Genomic DNA, 21708 nt, shown 5'->3' on the forward strand with positions numbered 1-21708 from the left:
TACCCGCCTCCCAAATTGTAAATGGTAAAATATACACTAAATTATTTATTTTTTTGATTTTCCAACCCCAGCCAATGTCCAAAAAGTGATTTTAGTAGTAGTTACGAAAAAAATAAGTAAGGTAATTTTGCTTTACTCTTACTTTTAATGATTTATATATTTGAAAATAAACACGCAAATTGACGCAGTTAGTTAAATATTTTTCTTTAAAAAACACTTGACAAGTAAGTTGGGACCCGCCTACATAATTTTGGGAGGTCAAATTTGAAAAAAAAAAATTTTCCCGAAATTCGAATCTGCTGCACGTAGCATAATTATGTAAAGAAACACTCATGCAATGGTTGCATTTTTCCTTGTCAGTAGAAAACCGCTAATAATCTAATCATTTTGGCAAAAGAATACTTTTAATAAATATTCCATTTTATTTTCGAGGTTAGTAAATACGTAACTAGTAGGATGTTTAAAATTAATAAATAAAATCTTTTATTCAAAATGTAATTTATGATCAAGCAATGCGAACGAAAAGTGTGATGTGTAACATATTAGGTGAGTTAGACTAAAAAAATCTTTGTTCTCTTACAAACAATTTTTTTTATAAATCGATTGAGATTATATCAAATCCGATAGAATTAAAATTTAGTTACCGCTGTACCAAGGTTCTTATAACGTACTATACAAAAAAACCCTGCCCCCGAACAATATTATAAATAATACAGAGCCGCTGAATTTGAAATGTTACAACTGACCCCGATTCAATCAATCATTGGCCTAAAATATATCTCAATTCTCTATGGCATCCTTGAATAGTTTATTTATTCACAAATCCAAAAACTCTATGGCAAAAGAGATGGGGCATGTATGGTACTTTATTACTCTAAGGTATGGTACTGTCACCAGCAAGTTTACTGTAGAGGTGGGTCCTGTGAGTACTTTTCGTTACGGGGTACAATGAGTACAGGTCTGGTACAAAAAATACCGTAGACAAAATACTTAAGTATTTAATACCGACCTGAAGATTGATTAAGAATAAGTCATTTCTAAACTGGACTATATGTAATTCCCCACAGTAATTTTTCAAATCCGTGGGGGAGGGGGGTGGCTACGAAATTCCCTGTCGAAAGATTCCCTACATTTTTCGTATCAAAAATAAATACCATTGAAAAGTACCTATTCAAAAATACTCATCAAGATATCAAAAATACCTGGTAACTATTAAAAATACCCATCAAAAATATCCATTAAAAATACTTACCAAAAATACTTTGTAAAAAAACCTATTAAAAATATTTAGTCCCAGTATAAAATACTTGTGAGCATTTTGGAACTAGGTATTTCGGAGATTTGTCACAAGTACAAAGTATCGCATGAAAATACCCGGTACTTTTACTGGGTACGATAAATACGCTTCACCTCTAGTTTAGTGACGTCAAAGCAGGCAATGAATGGTTTATTTATGAGGCAAAGCAGAAAGCAGGCAAAGCAAGGCAAAGTAACCGGGACAGAAGAACGACGGTGTAGGTTCATTTATGAGAACGACGTAAGTCCGTACATCTCTACTGTCATGACTGACATGACTTTTATTATTATCGAATTCCATCTAGATTTTTGCCTAAACTTTGACCAAACCTTATAAGTAATTTATTAAAACAAAAATGAAGGTGATGAACCACTTTTGATCTTAGACGATAAGTTTAGAACCCGGAATTGGTGTTTTCGGGTTCTTCGAGTAAAAAATGAGTTCGCACGTTGACGATCGGACAATTGTCGCTCGTTTCGTGCTCAAAATTATATATCCACACTTCAGTTTCGACGGTTTCTTAATATATCTGGTTTTAAATTTTTTTGTGGAAAGAGATTTCAAGAAAAAACACAGAGAACAATCTTTCCGTGGGTATAAATTTAAGGTTATCCCAGAAGAATTGCACCGTGAAATAGTGAACTTTTGGTGCCATGATACGGCATTCTATGATTGTCAACACCAAGTTATTGTCCCGGAGGACTTGTTTAAAAAATTGTATCATACAAATATAATTTATAGAGATGGGAAATCTTTATGGATATCCTTGGGAGTGCCGGACGTGGAGAGGATGTTTTCAGATATTCTCAAAAAGCAAAATGATTTTAAGATTATAAAAAACTACATGGCGGTTAATTCGGCAAGTAACTTGTCCGCAATTAAGAAGAGTTCTGCCTTAAAAATTGCCAACTCATTTAATATGGATAATATTTTCCAAGAGAGAATTGTGCAAATTGTTCCGCATTCAGAAAGTTCACCAGCCTCTTCAGATTATGTCTTATTGACAGAAAATCATTTGTTTAACATAAAGAACAACCTAGGTACCAAATATTTGTCTGAAGATGATTTCAGATTGAAGTTTGCACCAATAAAGTCAAGGAGCTTGGCTCCGACCATTGCCAGTCAAATAGTAGTGCAGATGGTTAACTCTTCACAATACCTTGGGACAGACCTCATGGATGAATTGTTAAGTAATTATTTCAAAACACCAAAGTTTTTACATCAAAATGATTACTTTGGTATCAGTTTGACTGAAGAATTCACTGGCCATCTTCACATGAAGTATTTTAGTGTGCTGAAACTCTTCCATAAAATATACTTTAAGTGTGTGCAACTAAAGCCTAGGAAAGTTCACTATTCCGTTCAAAATTTAAAATCTGTAAATGTTGGCTATTTTGTTGTAAGGGGTGAAACAGAGCTACGACAAGAACAAAATTTTAACTCTTTCATACCGCAAAGAAGGTTTTTGTCCGTAAATGCTGAAAAAGGTTTTAACAGAACTCAAAGTTTACAACGATTTATTCAATCTTGCCCCTTTGGTTTGACGAAATATCTAGAGGAAATCCTAGTTTCAGTTGAGCCTTTTTTACTCAATAGAAAAGGTATAGTACAACCCACATTTTTGTATAATGTTAATGTTTATATTTCTTCAAGTTCAGCTACCGGCAACCGGCAACTTATCCCTCTGCCTTAACTCAAAATTAGCATTAATATAGTGTACAGCCATCTAGAAAGCTTACAACAAGCCGCCTGACTGCTGGCAAAGAACAGAAAGTTATGCATCATCTCCTTCACAATGTTTAATTTATAATAATTTAATTTTCTAGTTCATTCCATTCACAATGATCTAAAATGCGCTGTGCAGTTGGTCTTCCTACTTCGAGGCGACCTGGGTGCAGGAAGCCACATAATAACATCTTGCGTTGCGGAGTATCTGGGTATCCATTATTGCGTTGAGACGTGTCGGCGACTTACGTCCACCACGGCTAAGCAAACTGAGGCCAAGATTGATGCATTATTCCAAAAAGCTAAGAACATTTCTCCAGTGCTAGTCCACTTGACAGATTTTGATGTGAGCTATTTTGAAAACTATTGTCTTGTTTTGTATTGAATTATTACAATAAACGTTTTGTAATATTTCGCATAAAATTAGAATGTGCTCAACTCATTGAATTTAATGACTTTTTTCATTCAGGTTTTTGGACTGGATGCAGAAAAGAATGAAGATACTAGAATAGTTGACAGCTTTGTGAAAAAACTAAGGGACTTGTATGAAAACTTTAACAAATTTCCAATTATTTTTATTGCGAGTTGTGATAGTTCTGTTGAGCTGAAATCCAATTTGAACAGAATATTTTTAGAAGAATTTAAGATTTTAAGTCCCTCAAAGCAGGAGAGAACAGATATACTTTCTTGGCTATCGTTAACAAAAAGAATATCATTTTGTAATGACAATTTTGAGCAATTTTCACCAAAAAGTGAATCAATGAACAGTGAACACAAATCTAATTTATTTGAACATGAACAAAATGTAAGTTTGTCAGAAAATAAAGTACGGAACCAAACCCTAGTAGAAGAAATAAATCATTTAGCCAAGAAAGAAAAAACAGATGAAATATCTTCCGAAAACAAAAAAGACAAAACTACATTATATCAAAATAAGAATCACAAGAATAAATCAAAGGCTGTTGGAAAAAACTTGAAGCTAAACAAAACCAAAGTTAAAGCAATTGAAGAAAATATTAGATCCATGCAAGAAATTAAAAGTACACAAAAAGAGGGCTATAATAATTTGCCAATAATAGATGCAACAAATTCAGTCCGGAATGCTAGTACCTCGAAACAAACTGAAAATGTGCAAAAATATGATTCTTTGGAGTGCCTTCTTCCCGAAAAAGCTCTAGCAATCCTAGAAAAGATCTCCTCCAAAACTGATAGTTTTGTTTATGGAGATTTAGAAACTTTAACTAATTTGTCTTTAATAAATGGATATTCGGCACAACAGAATTTTAATAAAGTCAAGAATATTATAACTGAATCAAAAAATACCAATGAAAATAGAATATCAACAATGGGGTCCGTTAGAGAAAAAGATTTTGATGATTCCCTCGGTAATCAAATTCAAATTTCTGCGAAGTTATCAGCATAATATATTTTTCATTAAAGTGGATGATGTATGTGTGGTTTTCTGTTTCAGAATCATTACGACTTATTCAAAGTAAAAAGTTAGGAGCATTAAGAATACCAAACGTCCAGTGGGAAGACATTGGTGGCCTTGAAGACTTGAAGAAGGAAATATTCAGAACCATTGAGCTGCCGCTGAAGTTTCCCCATTTGCTGGCCAACAGTGGACTTAAAAGATCAGGTAAAGGGTTCTTTCTTTTCTCACAGATGAAGAGTTTACCTCACACTATGTCGTTTTCTTCCACAGAAGAAAGGCCCGTTCTTTTGGATAAGACATTATACTTTTAGTTACAGTGTGGTAACGTGTTTCAGGTTTGCTTCTGTGGGGTCCCCCAGGTTGCGGGAAGACCCTGGTGGCCCGAGCCATCTCCTCGCAGCTCCGCGCCGCCTTCCTCAGTGTGAAGGGACCCGAACTCCTCGACATGTACGTGGGGCAGTCCGAGCGCAACATGAGGGATAGTGAGTTCATTTTTTTTTTAACCCTTACTGGCTTTTCAATGTCAACAATCCTCCTTATCTAATATGGAAGTGCGTTGATTTTTTCTTACTGGTTGGTAAGGATTTGATGCCAAGGCGATAAGCCCGCCATGATATGTATTAATTATATTTTATCAATAATAATAAAACCACGCTTTTTGCCATTATAAAAGCCATTGTCAAAAATTTTACTTGAGTTTCTCATGTGTCTTACACATTTTAAACTTTGACGGCACTGTGACAATATGACGGTTGTAATTAGAGATGCAACGGATATTCGGTAACGGCCACTTTATAACTATCTGGCCAGATGCCGGATAGTGGCCAAATATATGGCCGAAGCTGGATAGTTGAAAAGTAACTAAAACAGGCAAATAAAATAAAAAATATTTGAATTTTCACTTAACAATAATTATAACAAGCCACTACGTGTTGGGTACTTGGCAATTAAATTTTACTAATAACTAATTATGGTGTATAAACGCAAGCTTTTCAACATTTAGAGATAATAAAAGGTTACATTTACTTCACATACATTGTCAGCCTCAGAAAAGTGTCTCTCGCTGTTGCAAGGAGATGATAGGTATATCTTCGCAAACTTTGCCAAAATAGCGTACCGGTTAAAGTTAGCTAACCACAATGCGTAAGTGTCATTATTTCGTATCATTTTATTAAATGAATCATTTCTTGCACGCACAATTCAAGTTAAGTACTGGCCGCATATCCGGCTATCCAGTCAGGGCTTAATATACCGAATATCGGGTATCTGACCAATTCACTATCTGTTGTATCTCTAGTTGTAGCGCTCGGTTTTTTAACTACAACCGATTTAACAATATGTATTACATACCAAGGAAACTAACACCCTGGATACAAATCTATTTTATCCTATATAGTAACTGCATAATATTTGGTTAAGGCGTATTAACCAGCGACCGAGAATTCGAATTTCGTCAAAAGACAGTCTCACGATCGGACGTTTTTTAGAACGAGACAGAAATACCATATTCATTCCACTGCCAGCCGTCCACTCCGCGCGGCGGTCGAAACCTACAGCATGGTTCCGATGAAATAACAATTATTGTGTTTGAATTTTCAGTTGTAGCTTTCTTCCTAATAAGTAGTTACATACATATTTGTAAATTATACGTCGGAGTGCGTAAACATAAATAAATACAAATGCAGTGCGTTGACATAGTAGGTACAAAATAGGTAGGTATTTGAATAAACATTTTTTTTTAATTTTTCAAATATTTTTATTCAATTGTTTTTTTTTTTTAATTTTATTTTACATAGGTTTTACAAAAGTGATTAACATTAAGTTTGATTGTAAAAAATCTCTCGTCTTACATATTTATCCGTTTGTAAGATAGGTATTACCAGTAAGTTTTATTTCTAATACTTAAAGTAAGTATACCAAAATAACCTCGTTTTTTTTCTTTTAAAACAAGAAGCTCTAATTCACAATATGACATTATGAAACTGACAAAAAGTAACACGAAAAATACTAAATATGTTGAATTATACCAATGTAATAGGGAATTGGACAATAGAATAGAAATGATTAACAAAAACATGATTTGAATCGCACATCACGAATCAAAACCGTTATTTTGACGGGAATCATATACGCATAGACTAAAATGCGGCATTTCCTGCTCTTTTGTAGCCGGTTAAATATATTTATATGAGGAAGATTTCGAAACAGAAATTGTACAGCTTAATGTGTAACTAAGAAAATTTTATTACAAATAAGTTTACATGGAAATGGAATTAATCTCCTTCGAAGTACTGTGCTTGACTAGAGATATACTTATCCCAACGTTGAATCCATGACTGGAAACATTTTACCACGAGTTACCCGACACCGTGTGTACAAGGTACTGTTGCATACGTGTTGCTCGCGCAACGCCGGGTAGTAAATTATGGTTTATGATTATCGCGGTAATTACAGTTGAATCGGTCACCGTAATATACCATGCATTTCCCGACACCATAATAATAATAATAATAATAATAATAATTGGATGACTTGTATAGCGTCGTTTTTGTGCAAAATCACCTCAAGGGCGCTGAAATCACCTCAAGGGCGCTGGTATACAAGGGTATGGTTTTGTGCGTGTAACTCGCGTAATGCCGGGAATTATTGATATTTTATAATTACCGTGATATTCACGGTTTCAGTCACCGTAATTTGACCACGAGTTTCCCGACACCGTGTACACGTGGTAATGTTGCATGCGCGTAAATCGCACAACACCGGGGTAAATGCTTGTTTATAATTACCGCGGTAATTGGAGTTGAATCGGTCACAGTAATATACTACGCGTTTCCCGACACCATGTATACAAGGGTATGGTTTTGTGCGTGTAACTCGCGTAACGCCGGGAATAATTGCCAGTTTATAAATACCCCGATTGTCACGTCTGATGAGCGTCTGATGAGCATGGACCCTTGTCAATCACCAGGGCTATTATGGGGCTAAGGCAAGAAGACATAATGTGTAAAAGCATTGAAGAACCTTGATCATGTTGTCACGTCTGAAGGTGTTTTGAGAGTCCGCCAGCGGTGAGCAGGTTGCGCCGGGTAGAGATTCGTCGGATGGAGTGCGCGAGGCCATCCTCAATTAAACAGCATCCATTGAACGTTTAACGGAACAATGATGATTCATCTTTGTGTCACCTCGACAGCATGCTTGGTAATCCAGTGTAGTCTCCAAGGAATTACGCTTCACAAATAAAACCATTTTTTAATCCAAATAACCGATTGTATATTTTCATCTCTTCAAGCCACAACACTCGAACAAGCACAGGCCGATCTCACACAGGAGTCGAAACGTTGGTTATGTGTTTTGTAAATTTAAACGGAAAGTCTCCAAAGGATAAGTTCAAGGTATCCGCGCGATCTTTTTCTCAAAATTTCAATCTCCATTTTTTCTCGCCTAACGCCACGCGCACCGCGGAATCGTCCTCCCGCGTATTGTTCCCCAATCTACCTACCCGCGTAATTTTTTGCTCGCCCGTCAAACCGATCGCAGGGCAGCCACCCGAAAAACCGTCAACAAAACAATCATCAGGCACTACCGTAGCAATCCAAACTTGCACAATTCTTTGACGTTACACGATATTGACGGTTTCGGTCACAATAATATCCATGATTCACAATATATTGTAGGTATTACCTATTCACATAATAAAATAATAATAATATTAATGTAAATTACACATACCGACGGAATTTTAGAAACAATATTTGCTTCAGAATCACAATCATTCGTCGTTAGGTGATTATTTTCCCTGAAAATTAAACAACACAAAATTATCGCTAAATGTTATAAAAAATATATGCGTATTCTGACTGATTCGTTTTAACGACCCTGTAGCATATAGAGTACGTACATTGTACAATGTACAAGGATGATTAAATATGACTAACCCTTTTTTTTCTGCAAATATTTCTCCCATGTACGTTTTTGATGACGAAATTTTTGTTTTCTTATAAAACTTTTGTCCGATAGTATTTTTCTCCCAATTTTTAAACGAGGAATTTCGTTAAAATGTTATCAAGTAGACTGGCGTGGAACGGACGTCCGCTCGCCGCCCTGTCGCAGCGGGGAATGATAAAATTTCGGCTTGCGCCGAGGTAATCACAAACTACGAACAAACAATAAACGCGAATCGAAATTAATTACTATTATATACTTTAAGAATATATTTCGTGGTCATAAATTATTTTTAATGTTTCAATAATATCATAGTAAATTATTTTTGTAAAAAAATCTCAACTATACCAATTTGTAAGGTCATAAATAAATAGTCAAATTGAGGGATTTTCGTCACAAAACGCGTCCTCGGATTTATTTATTAGTAATTTTATTTGAAATAAAAACAAAATTCTTATACATACATATGATAGATAATTTATTGATTGTTTTACTGTATTATTATATGATTTGAAATATTTGTTGTATAATACAACTTCGCCTTTGAAAATGCAACAAATCTGCGCATCGTCCAACGGTAACACTTTATTATGGTATGAAAATATATTATTTTTCAAAATTTAACATCTTACTTTAATAGATAAAATAACTATCTTTCGAAATCAATTTGTGTTTTTCTCTAGAAAAGTGTCCATACGTCTAAAACTGGCCTCAAAAATGCCAAATTTCAGGTCAAGTCTACCTATTTCGCCTTAAGAATTTCAAATTAAAATGATTGTACCATTACATTAAACCTTCTATCAACCTTTTTATCATAATTGTTGATTATTTTCAGTGTTTGCTATGGCCCGAGCATCAGCCCCCTGCGTGATATTCTTGGACGAGGCAGAGGCGGCTGCGGGGGCTCGTGGGGCCTCGGGGGATGCCGGGGGCGCTGCCGACCGCCTGGTGAGTCAACTGCTAGCTGAGCTCGACGGGGTCTCGGCTAGACAGATCGATGCTCAAACTGGTGAGTTACTTTTAACGTTAACAATCACACTTTTCTTATTTAGTCGTTTCCTCATTGTTGAGGTTTGTGATCCTTCACTCAAATCACATTACTAGCATTTGATAATTGATTATGACACTTTGCACCCTGCATGTGAATAAATATTGTAGTTGCTCTTGCAAGACCGGCTATGTGAGTTTTACCAAATTTTACAGGAGAAGCAAAAACTCCCCAGTTTTATGTACATTCCGATGCATCAACAAACAACGTTTGAATAAGTTTTGTGCGTTAGCAGTTAAACTTATACACTTAGCTAAGATTGGGCCCGAATCCTTGATTTAAGAGTTAGTCAAAATCTAGCCTGAAAATGATTGAAATTAATACTATGTTTTCAATTTCTCCATTTGCATAATAAATATATTTTCATTGTTATGTGTACCGATGGTCTGAATTCTGATGAGTTATAAAAATAAAAATTGCATTCTCATTTAAATTCACATGGGTATTAATGTCACAAATACCTACTCGCCTGGACGCAGTGTTGTGCTACTCCCAAATCTGCAAAGACAAGAAAGTTGGAAAAAGTTTGCTTTCATCCTGCACTTAAATAATTTATTATTCTTTGCAAAATATTCTTCTTGAAATCATTTTATGTTTCTTACTATTTAATTTATCATTTTGTTTTTAATTTATCAGGTCCAGTTATAGTAGTGGCAGCAACAAATCGACCAGATCTTGTAGAGCCGGCCCTTTTGAGGCCTGGCCGCTTGGACAAGCTGCTCTACGTGGGTCCCTATCAAGGCAAATCCAACAAAGTGCGAGTACTGAAGGCTTCTTGTCGGGGGTAACACTGACTTTTATAATAATTAAATTAATTCACTTTTTTTTTTAAACATCTCTTTCTTGAAAACTGCGTATATTTTATAACATTTTATGATGAATGTAAATAACTTTGTTCTGTCACAGTGTGAGCAATAGTATCAAGCAATAGTTTAATATTTGCAAATGCCCGAAATATTATTACGGTCACAATTGATTTCATTCGATCTCTAGATTTTTTTTTGTTGGTTCGGAACTGCCTCTAAAATTAGGAGCTCAGTTTAGGGCTAGTGATAAATAACAGGTAGGTACTACTGGAATAATTAATTGCTGTCTCTGGAATTTTCTTAATACTGGTAACCCTAATTTCTTAGAGATAAAACTTTTCCCACCAAAAAAATTCATTTGTCACATTTTGCTTTACGCTTTGAATTATTGTCTGCATTACACTAGACATTGTTTTATAGTTTTTGAAGGATTTTTGGAGCTTATTTTATATTGGTAATATTATGTATATAAATAATAATAATATTTGGATGATTTGTTTTGAGCCATTTTTGTGCAAAATCACCTCAAGGGCGCTGTATACGATTATAATATTATGTTAAAATGATATATAATATAATTTATATTATATAATTCATATTATATAATATAATCTATATCTGTTCATAATTAAATTCATTATTTTTCCCTTATTCCGCTTCACTCTTAATACTCAATATTTCACTTTCAAATAAATGGATTTAGCTTTATTAATTCAAAACATGATTTATTATGTCGGGGGAGACGGAAAAATATGCACTTTTAATTTTAATTTCGTTTATTAAGTCACTTACGCGATATGTCAATTAGTATGCGGCGCCGTTATAGTCGCAGCCGACGGTGACTATGTTCATATCAAGAGTTGGATTATATTCATAATATCGTATTAGAATTAAATCACAGTCTATACAAACCTAGCGTAGCCCACAAACTACTTGAAAACTGGGATATAACTCTAAAGGGGACGCGAGCAAGCGTTATTAAAGGTTCCCCAACATTTATAGTAACTTTTAGTAATAATATAACTAAATTCAAGCATTAATTCAAAGTAAACATTCCATATTTACCGTGAAGCAGAATTCGTAACCTTTACCTTAACTTCATATGTAACTTTGATTTAATATTAATTTTCTTATAATTAAATTATACATAATATGTAAATTAAATCCTCAGCACGGGGGAGATCCCAGTGAGGATATCATTATATCTATTTGTTACAAAAAAAAGAAAATAAAACACTTATTATTATTATTAATCTATATTATATAATATAATGTATATCATATAATTTATATAATATAATAAATAATATAATTTAGCTGTTGATAGCTTCTCTTCCTGTTATATGCATCGTTTATGAGAAAGGGGGAGAGAACAGAGCTATCAGTGGCATACCTTCACTCCATACAGTCTGAACTTTATTTTTGACTATTTGTTATAACTTTTAGGTTCAATATATCGAGTTGTGTGAGTTTGGAGGACATCTCTGACCAACTTCCCGAGCGATGTACTGGAGCAGATTTGTCATCGGTAGTCAATAAGGCAAGAAGGAGTGCCTTGGCCAGGACTATTCAATCTGCAGAATCAGGTAATTTAATTTAATAGATGAAGATGTCATTTATTGAAGGCAGTTTATATTAAGTAACAGATACATGTCTGTTATACATAATACAAATAAGGGAGATGGCCCATGAACCATTGTATGAAGTATGAAAGAACCATTATATAAGTATGTAAGAACCATTATATAAGTATGAAAGAATCATTATATTAGTATGAAAGAATCATTATATAGGTATGAAAGAACCATTATATAAGTATGAAAGAATCATTATATAAATATGAAAGAACCATTATATAAGTATGAAAGAACCATTATATAAGTATGAAAGAACCATTATCCACTCGAACGATCGCGCGTCAAAAAACTTTTTTCTCCGATTGCTCGCGGTTTTTTGGCGACGAATTTGAATATTTTCCGCCAACATTAAAAAAATCAAACCTCCGAATTTTAATACGGAGACATAAAACTGATTGTAGTGCTATACAGCCAATGAATTCACCTATATTTTTATAATTATTCTATATTTTTAGAATTGATAGATAAATTATTAAAAAATCTTAAACTTTATGAATGCGCGAAATTAGCGTTTTTGTGATTTGAAATTGCCGCCAGTGGCAGTTTTAAATATCTTTATAGAATATTTTCTACGTTTTTATGTTCTCTATGGCCTGTTTGATAACCACAGATGCAAGAATATAATGGGAAAATAATTTTTTGTACGTTATGCTCTCTTCAAAAGTTTGGTTAGAAAATAATTTTTTAAAATTTGAGTGCGTGACGTGTCAAAATTGAAATCACTGTATTATACTATATAATAAATTTACCACAAAAACTGGTATTACGTTAGGAAGATACATTAACTGTCTACAATTATTAATAAGCATAGTCGCCGTGTTGGCTTTATTTTATTCATTTGATGAATTATACAGAGAGCCTATTTCACGATGTCAAAATCATGGTGCTACTTTTTAAATAATTGTAAATTAGAACTGGAGATTTGTAACCATGTTTTTATATAACGTGCAAAACGAGGAAATAAGGCTTAAAATGAGATATACATCATAGATATAAACATTGCCAATATTTCAGGGGGATACTTTGAAAGTTGATGAAATTCACCAATATTTGACGAAAAATCACTACTGACAGCTACCTTAAGGTCAATCTACATAGGGTATATCGGAATATGTAAAATGATGATAAATTTGTATATATATATCAAACCTTTGTATGACCGTAGAATGGCAAATAAAATCATAGTGATAATTTTATATCTAAACGCAAAGGTATCGAAAAAAAATGGATGAGGGGAAAATAATTGATGGAACCAATAATTGATTTATTTATTAAGCCCTAATATCCTTTTAAATCAATATTACAGTTGTATGGTTACAATGAAAGAGCAGTATTTTGATTTAAACATTGTTTACACACTTTGTCATAATAAAAATGTATTCAGTTTATTGGTTTATTCATAATTTAAGAAAATCAATACATAATAATATCATTGTGCCTCGCTATAGAGTGAGATTCTGAGTATCGCTCTGGTGAGGGACCACCATTCAGAATTGAACATTGCTTGAATTGGCTTAGTTATGTTTAGTGACTAGATCTGGAAAAGACTAATACCTTGATACATTAAAATTGCCAAGAATACATACATTTCCTCTTTATTCGTGGGAGCCCATTTATTGGTACGCGCATGACGCTTAAATTGTTTTTTCGCAATCCATTGATCTGCATACCTGTTGGTCTCTCTCGCGATCAGTTCAACGAAATCTGCATCAAAGATTTTAAGAAAGGCATCCACAGGTTTGCCCATTTCGTCGGTATTGAAAGTTGGTCCCGGCGTGCCTGTGAAAGTCTCCCTTATCCCAGTAAAACGTAAGATATCATTAGACCAATCGAAAGAGTAACCTTCAGGCGGCAGAATCAAACGCATTGCCTCACTATCTACCTGGTCTTGTCTACTAAAGTCTATGGCCATAGCGGAGTTAGGTGAAACGTTGATAATATTATGATAAGGTATTGGCGGCATGCAGAAGGTATCCTCATCGCTCTCTTCGTGGTCGACGTCACTCGCTTCGTCATCCTAGTCGCTCGATCTGTCCATTTCTGAAACAACAGAAAACCCAAATTAATTTAATGTGTCTATATTACGATAACCCACTGCCTCTGGTACGGCTTATGACTCGCAATACGATGGTCGCGGGATCAAATCAAATAAATTATATTTGAATAATTAGTGTTATTTTCACACAAAATTAATTTAAAATAATATATATTATATTTGCGGCACGTTCCAGAGTGGAAGATACCCATAGTATCGCCCTGGTGTAAGACCCCATTCAGAATTGAAACGTTGCTTGAAATGGCTTTTGACGGCCGGCATAGTCCAGTGGTAACGCATTGGACTGCCATTCCGAAGGTCGCCGGTTCGAACCCGGCGTGCGCAAATAAATTTTATTTGATTGATTTGTGTTATTTCACAATTAATTAATTAAAATAATAATTAAAATAATATATAGTATATTTGCGGCACGTTCCAGAGTGGAAGATACTACCAGTATCGCCCTGGTGTAAGACCACCATTCAGAATTGAAACGTTGCTCCAAATGGCTTTAGCCGTGTTTAGTGACTAGATCTGAATAGCCAGGTACTTCCCCATCTTCCTCTTTCCCTTCCCCACTTACCTTCAGCCTCACAACATCCCCCAATTGGGGATGCCATAGTCTCACTGGCTCCAGCTGAGGCTCTTGTGAGGTATTCATATAAAAAAAAATATAAAAAGTTAATCAAATACTTGAGGCGGGCAATGTCAGGAGTCAGAATAGCACAGTCAGGTAGGTATGGAATGAAGAAAAGAGTGTGTGTGCCAAGATCGAGTTGCATGGTGGTTCATCCTCTCTGCCTACCGAAATGGCGTGAAGGTAAGTTAGTTAGTTTTATAACTCACGGTTTCCAAGTACAGACTCTTCTAGTACAGCTGCCTCGTCCACGTTACTTTTTCTGCCCATGTCTGACTCTGAAATAAAAGAAAACACAAATTTACAGTAGAATTTGGATATAATGACTTTGCATTTAACGGTCTACTGTTTTAAGTGACGATAATGTAAACTCTAGTAAGGTTTCATAGCTTTTAGTAGGAAAACGTATCCGTTTAAAGTGACCAACTACGTAAAGCGACCTATTTTAATGATAATTTGTCCGGTTACAAAACCCACCTACCAATACAGCCTCGCAACACAATGAGTCCCGTGAAGCGAAAGTGTTTTTTCAATTTAAGAAAAAAATGCTGTATTACACCGTTTAGAAGCCGGTGAATCAAATGTAATCCTCGCAAAGAAGTTCGGCATGTCTTATTTCTCACTCTGCAATACCCGTTACAGAAAAAAGATGTGTAATGATGCATCCACGACATAACAACAATACATTTTGTATGTTTGTTATGTGGAATTTTTAAGTACTATGCTTATTTCCTGCCAATATACCAACAGTGAAACTGTGCTAGGGATATCAATATAAAATATAGATAATTGATTTTATATTGAGCCCCTGGTATGACATTTCAAAAAATAAACTCACCGTTCCCAAACGCCGACAATTCTTCGTAGAATGGTACGTCCACCCACAGCTCGCTGTGATAGCCGGCTTCCGGAGAGAAGAGTTCCCCACTCCGCGATGTCCCAGGTAACGGCTCGGGAGATGCTGCACGGATAGGCATAATTGGTGCATTGGGAGCCGTTGATTGGGTCTGTGCGGGAGTGGACATCCACGGTGGTGGTACGGGTCGTGGCAACGGTGAAGGCGTCCCTTGTGAAAAGGGACACGTTGTTCTCTCCGGAGATGGAATTCTGAAAACATTTACATAAATCATAGAAAATTGTTCTCATTCACGCGTGAAACAGTAAGTACAGTATGTAAATAAACAATAAAATAAGAACTCTGTAAAATATGCACTGAATGTGCCAAATGCACAGAGCGCTGAACTTACCAACTCTCACTGTAAGAGTGGAACGCTGTCAGGAAAAAACAATAATATTGTACCAAGCATCTAAATACGATTACTTACTTTTGTTTAGTTTTTCTTGGAGGTGCGGTAGGGAGCAAAATGCGCGCCGCCTGCTTCTTGAAATTTCGGCTTTCCAGCTCTAGCCGGATGGAAGCAGGCAGGGCCCTAACAGCCTTTAGGGCCTTGACGCGATCTTCTCGCACCAGTAGCAAAGCAGGGTCGCTGTTTAAATAAATACAAATATATGATGAGTTCAACGGCCACAGCAAAGTACTTTCATAAAAAAACATTAAAAAATACTAACACTCCAGACGAGGCTGCAATTGCAGCTCTGCGTTGACGTCCACGTGCAGGTAGTCCGGCACCAGCTCGTACCCCACGTCTCCCTTTTCCTCTGCCTCCTCTTGCAGTCAGCACCGCTCTATAAATTTTAAATTGAAAACACTTAATGTAAGTACTTAAATGTTTAAATTTTGTTAAATATTGCACTAATATAAAATTTGAAAATAATTATTGGGTTGTGGAGTGATCCCTTTCCCTGGACGACAGCTGTTTCTGCACAAATTTGGTAAAAGTAAACAAATTAATTAATTATACAACTAAATTACTAAATTTTTATTGTGTGACGAAGGCTTTACACCATTTTACATGTGAAAAAGAGTCAACTTTTTGACATATGACTTAAAATAATTGGTTAGCAAATATCTGTATTAATAATGAACCAATTCAAATAAAACTTATATATATCTCTTTGTTTTGAATCACTGTGATGGAATATCTATATTTCAAATGCGCGAGTGCAGTATTTAAGACATTATTGTAAATCAAAAACAGATGACGTCTTCAGTTGACGTAATCTTACACAAAAACTTCAACCAAAACAATATAATACAAACAAACGAATTAAAAACGCATTTCAAAGATAGATAAGTCAATCATGATTACACAGATATATAATTATGCGTTAAAAACCCAATAAATTAATTACTTACGGCATTTTAGGAAGAGTCCAAAATTTCGTGAATGTTGAAAATTTATAATTTTGTTTTTGACAGGACGCCATAAAAAAACCGCGAAAACTCGTTAAATAACACTTCAAAGACAACGGATAAGTTCATAGACAAAGAGAATATATTATCAGCTATTCGATAAAACAAGTAGCTGGCCATGGAAACGTTTTAAATAATTACAATAAATATTTTACGAATGGTAGAAAAATCGGTCCATTTTTGGACCGATATCAATCGCAGAAAAATAAAAGTGGTCGATTTTTCGACCGAAATCGTTCCAGTGGTTATATAAGTATGAAAGATCCATTATATAAGTATGAAAGATCCATTATATAAGTATGAAAGATCCATTATATAAGTATGAAAGATCCATTATATAAGTATGAAAGAATCATTATATAAATATGAAAGAACCATTATATAAGTATGAAAGAACCATTATATAAGTATGAAAGAACCATTATATAAGTATGAAAGAACCATTATATAAGTATGAAAGATCCATTATATAAGTATGAAAGAACCATTATATAAGTATGAAAGAAGCGCACATTATTGCTGCTAACATCGTTCACCCATACTACTGCTAATCGCATCTATGCCCGGCAGTGCCCCACCTTTATTTCTACCTACATACCAAGTCCATAACTTTTATTGGCTCCACCCCTTTATTAGTCCATGCAAATTGGTCATCGACATCGCTCAGAGACAATCTGCATGCTCCCATGCAATATATCCCATTGTTTCTATTTTCTGGATTGTCTACCGAATTGTTGATAATTAATTTAATAATATTATGTCTCTTTGTTTTCAGGTGAAAAAGATGCCTTTACGCTTAGTGAAAAGGATATCATTATTCTCAATGAAGATTTTCAAAAAGCAGTCGTCAGCTTTGTACCGTCAATTTCCAAACAAGAATTGGATCATTACGAATCGTTGAGGAGCAAACTTTCATGAAAATAGGCTACATATTCTATTAGTCCACAAAATAATTATATCGTCACAGGAAAGCGTTACCGCTGTAACTGCCATTACCTACGAGTTTACATTTTATACTTTTAAATGTGTTTACCCCACAAAAGAGTACCAACTACTCCTCACAGCCAGTGCGACTGTGGGATTGTGGCATCCAAAAACAAGTCACAAAGAGGTCACAAAACACAGCTAAAGTAAATTCCAGCAAACTCTTCCATTCTGAATGGTGGTCTTTCCTTAGCTTTCCCGTGGTTATCCCTTGCGCTGTGTATGTCTGTTATTCTATAAGATTTAGGAATGCGGTAAAAGGTTAATGCAATAATTTGCTTTCAGAATAAAGTAAATTCATTGTTTTGTAGAAACTATTCGAATGGGTGCTCAGTTATAATTTAATTTTTAATTATATTTTTATGTCAATTATAATTTTCGGGTCTTTATAATTAGGCACTACATGTTATATATATATAGATGATTTGTTTTATTTTGTATGAAATCTTGAATATTATTTTATTTTTCTAAGCATTCTATATTTATTTGGTTAAAATATGTGTTTTCTTTGGTTGTGTCTTTTTGTAGAAACTGTTATTTGCTCAAAATAAAATTTTGTTTAAAAAAAAAATTGTACATGTCTGAAATTATCCTTTTAGTTTTTTATCCAATTAACAGATTAAAAGAAAAGTTACATATTGATATGGACCATTTGTGACATAGTGTATTTTTTGCAAGTGTTTAAAAAAATAAATAAAAAAAACACACATTCAATACTTCCACATAGATATTTATTTCGAAAATTGAAATATATATATTACAAATTTACGTACATAATATTATGTAAACAACATCTGCACCTAGTATGCAATATCCTAATTTGGCAAGAATAAATTCAATTTGAGCTACATAGTTTTTCTTTTTAGACAATAAAATACATAAACTTTTTGTTCGCCGATGCGTGATAAATTTTCGTCGTGTGGCAACTCGTCCTATTTTCGTAATAACCTTCTTGGTTTTTTAAAATGATGTTAATATGATATTTTAATAGTATCACGGCGAACAAGACATGATATTAAATGACATATAGATGTTGAAAATATTATTAATAATTGTAGTAAAATTTACCTAAAACAACATCAATACTGTATGCAGTTAATAAATCATATTATATAGTCTCTTTGGAATCATTTGCATTAAAGAGTTACTAACTTATCTAATATATATGTAGTCATTTATAATTGTTAACAGTAGTGAAAGAGTAAAAAAGGATAAAATTTCCTACTAAACCTAATTTACCAATACAATACCTATAACTTCATCTAAGTATTGAGTGGTTAAAATATTTAATAATCACTACAAAGTTATTTCTCCATATCAGTGCATGTAAAATAAATCCCCACCTACCGATAATGATAACTCTCAAGTCACATTTTCACATAAATTAATTCATTTCTTCCGTCAGTCTTACATTCCTTTACATTTGCAGGTGGTTTTATCACCAGATACTGTGAACATCTCTAATATGTCAATCTACCTAACAGCGCCCTTGAGGTGATTTTGCACAAAAACGGCGCTATACAAATCATCCAAATATTATTATTATTAATCCATCTGTCACAATCCAATATATGAATCAATCAATCCAATATATGAATCAATCAATCCAATATACGAATCAATCAATCCAATATATGAATCAATCAATCCAATATAATATCAATTGACCTCTAAAAATATATCAAGATTTCACTGTAAACTTGACATTAAACAAGTATGTAGAGAACCAGCACTTTGCATACTGCGATAATACAACATAATTCCACCATACTACGTTAAAAAAATATATCACCACCAAACCGCTACTTGACTAACGTTATAAAAAAAACCTTTTTATCAAAAATTGTAATACATATTCATCTTCTGTTTAGTCTACACCACAGAGCTCCGGCTGTGGCCATGTGCATTAGGATTCCTATAATTAGAACCTGGCTTAGATTGACCCATATGTTTACGTTGACAATGTCCATCTCATTCAGGAATTTGTCTGGCGTGATGTAGTGGCAGTATTTGAAACCATCGGCGATGCAGTCCAGTTTTCCTCGCGCCATGCCGTAGACGCTGTAGACAAGGCTGTGGAAACCGGCCCGGAAGTAGGAGATCTGGAACACCCAGCGGAAGATGAAGGGAGTATCCGTGTAGCGGATGCAGAAGCCAAACACGGAGAACAGAGCCACAACCACCGGCCCAATGAATACAGCAATCTGAAAATTTATACAAATAAATAACTTTAACTACTACAGAAAATAACTTTATGATGTATATTCAATTTTTTTGCAGTTAAACAGATACTTCAAGGCTTCATACAGTTCACAGCTTAAATAGCGCCTTTGAAGTGACGAATTTCGTTTTTCACAAATTATTGATTACAATATTATTATTTCATAGCACATTATGGAATTGATTTTGCAAGCTGAAAATAGTTAAGTTGAACTAAAATTTTTTGACAGAAATATGAGTGCAAATGATCAGAGATCATCTTGATGACAGAGCTCACCATTCAAGAGTTTTTGCCGCTTCAGACCTTCAAACATTAATTTATCTTTTAAAGGAGTGTCCGCAAGGAAATGTCTCTTTTTTCATACCAATTTTGTTAATTCGAATTTAATAACAATTTTATTCACATTGGAGATACCTTTTGCCAATGGGGGCTCGAGCACTGGGGCGCGGGACTGATATTTTTTACGTGTACTAAAATCTCACTATCTGAAGAATATTTAAAATTTCTCAAACAAAAATATTCATGGACAAGTCATGCACCTAATCAGATGGAAAAATACAAAATAAATTAAAATATAGATAAATTAAAATCTAGCCAATTTATAATATAGGATAATAAAAATTACATTGTGTGCGATTATTATCGAACTTAATTCAAACGCATGCGATTTCTGTCCGAAACTAGCAAACTGTCCAATAATTCTCACAAAGGGATATGAAAATCTGTTCCCGAGTTCTATAAGATTCCCATATAAGTGCGCATTTGCCACAGAATAAAGGATAACACAAGTGCCTTGTGGGCATGTTTCATGATTCAAATATAAGCCCAATTTGGGCCGATATTTCCATACAAAACTGTGTTTCACCATGATTACGAAATTCAAATGCTGTAGCGATATACAATTTCAAACAAGGAGAGAGCAGTGGCTGCTCGTGACTTTTAAGTGTGATAGAGTAATAAGTTTTAAAATTAGATATTGATGTAGTTTAGTTCAAAACGATTTTTTATATTTTTTTCGAAAATTCTGTTTTTATTTATGAAGATTTTCAGGAAATTTCAGTTTGGTAGTGCGTTGAACCGATTATCTGAAAATCTACATGCAAAAACCGAAATTTAAAAAAAAAAACAAAAACATTTTCGGATTTTCGGCCACAACATCAATAATGCCAAGTTTTTAATATTAGCACGCTAGTACACCCACAAGTCATAAGTCGCCGCTGGTGAAGAGACAGACCGTGTGCTAAATAGTCTAGAACAAAAAGGTACCAGTGCCACATTTGTTTCCATTCAAATTTGTGCAGAAGGCACTTCTAATTTTCTTCTTTATTCTATGGCATCCGCGGTAGGGAAGAATGTTTTAGGAAATAAAATCCAATGCACATCAAAATACGAATTTCAAGCGAAAAAACCTCGTGAAGTCCCATTTCAGCATTGTGCGCACTGCGTATGGCCTATTCTCAGCGCCTTGGGTACAATTAGTGTGTGTGTATGCGTTAGTACACTACAAGAAAGGTTGCGGAGTAGACGTCTGTTCATCCGTAGTAACTATTGTAATTTGGAGCTTGAAAATTAAAACTAATTTTTTGTATTATGTTTCTGCAATTGTTAATTGCTTTCATGTTCAATG

The 21708-nt window shown here is 34.4% G+C and overlaps 2 protein-coding genes and 1 long non-coding RNA gene across 4 annotated transcripts in view; 1 reads left to right on the forward strand and 2 right to left on the reverse strand.

Annotated features, from left to right (window-relative positions):
* Positions 1–1535: 1535 nt before the first annotated feature.
* On the forward strand, positions 1536–18373 carry LOC149421055 (peroxisomal ATPase PEX6-like). Its single transcript, XM_089635767.1, has 9 exons — positions 1536–2898; positions 3124–3368; positions 3492–4407; positions 4494–4661; positions 4793–4939; positions 9235–9408; positions 10084–10231; positions 11700–11839; positions 17652–18373. The coding sequence occupies exons 1-9, from the start codon at positions 1734–1736 to the stop codon at positions 17792–17794; spliced, it is 3246 nt and encodes a 1081-aa protein (XP_089491893.1). The 5' UTR covers positions 1536–1733; the 3' UTR covers positions 17795–18373.
* On the reverse strand, positions 15505–16441 carry LOC149421056 (uncharacterized). The gene is made up of 3 exons (XR_016302633.1): positions 16132–16441; positions 15888–16049; positions 15505–15669 (listed from the first exon to the last, which is right to left on the reverse strand). It is a non-coding gene; the product is annotated as an uncharacterized LOC149421056 (long non-coding RNA).
* Positions 18372–21708, reverse strand: part of LOC149421057 (ATP-binding cassette sub-family G member 1) — a 138338-nt gene continuing 135001 nt past the window's right edge. For both annotated transcript variants that reach the window (XM_089635769.1, XM_089635771.1), the window contains exon 12: positions 18372–20064. In XM_089635769.1, the coding sequence (XP_089491895.1) occupies positions 19717–20064 (348 nt within the window). In that variant the 3' untranslated portion in view covers positions 18372–19716. The remainder of the gene's footprint in view (positions 20065–21708) is intronic.

Source organism: Hesperophylax consimilis, chromosome 9 (genome assembly GCF_061612785.1).
Source record: "Hesperophylax consimilis isolate HC1 chromosome 9, BYU_Hcon_1.0, whole genome shotgun sequence".
NCBI classification, from domain to species: Eukaryota; Metazoa; Arthropoda; class Insecta; order Trichoptera; family Limnephilidae; genus Hesperophylax; species Hesperophylax consimilis.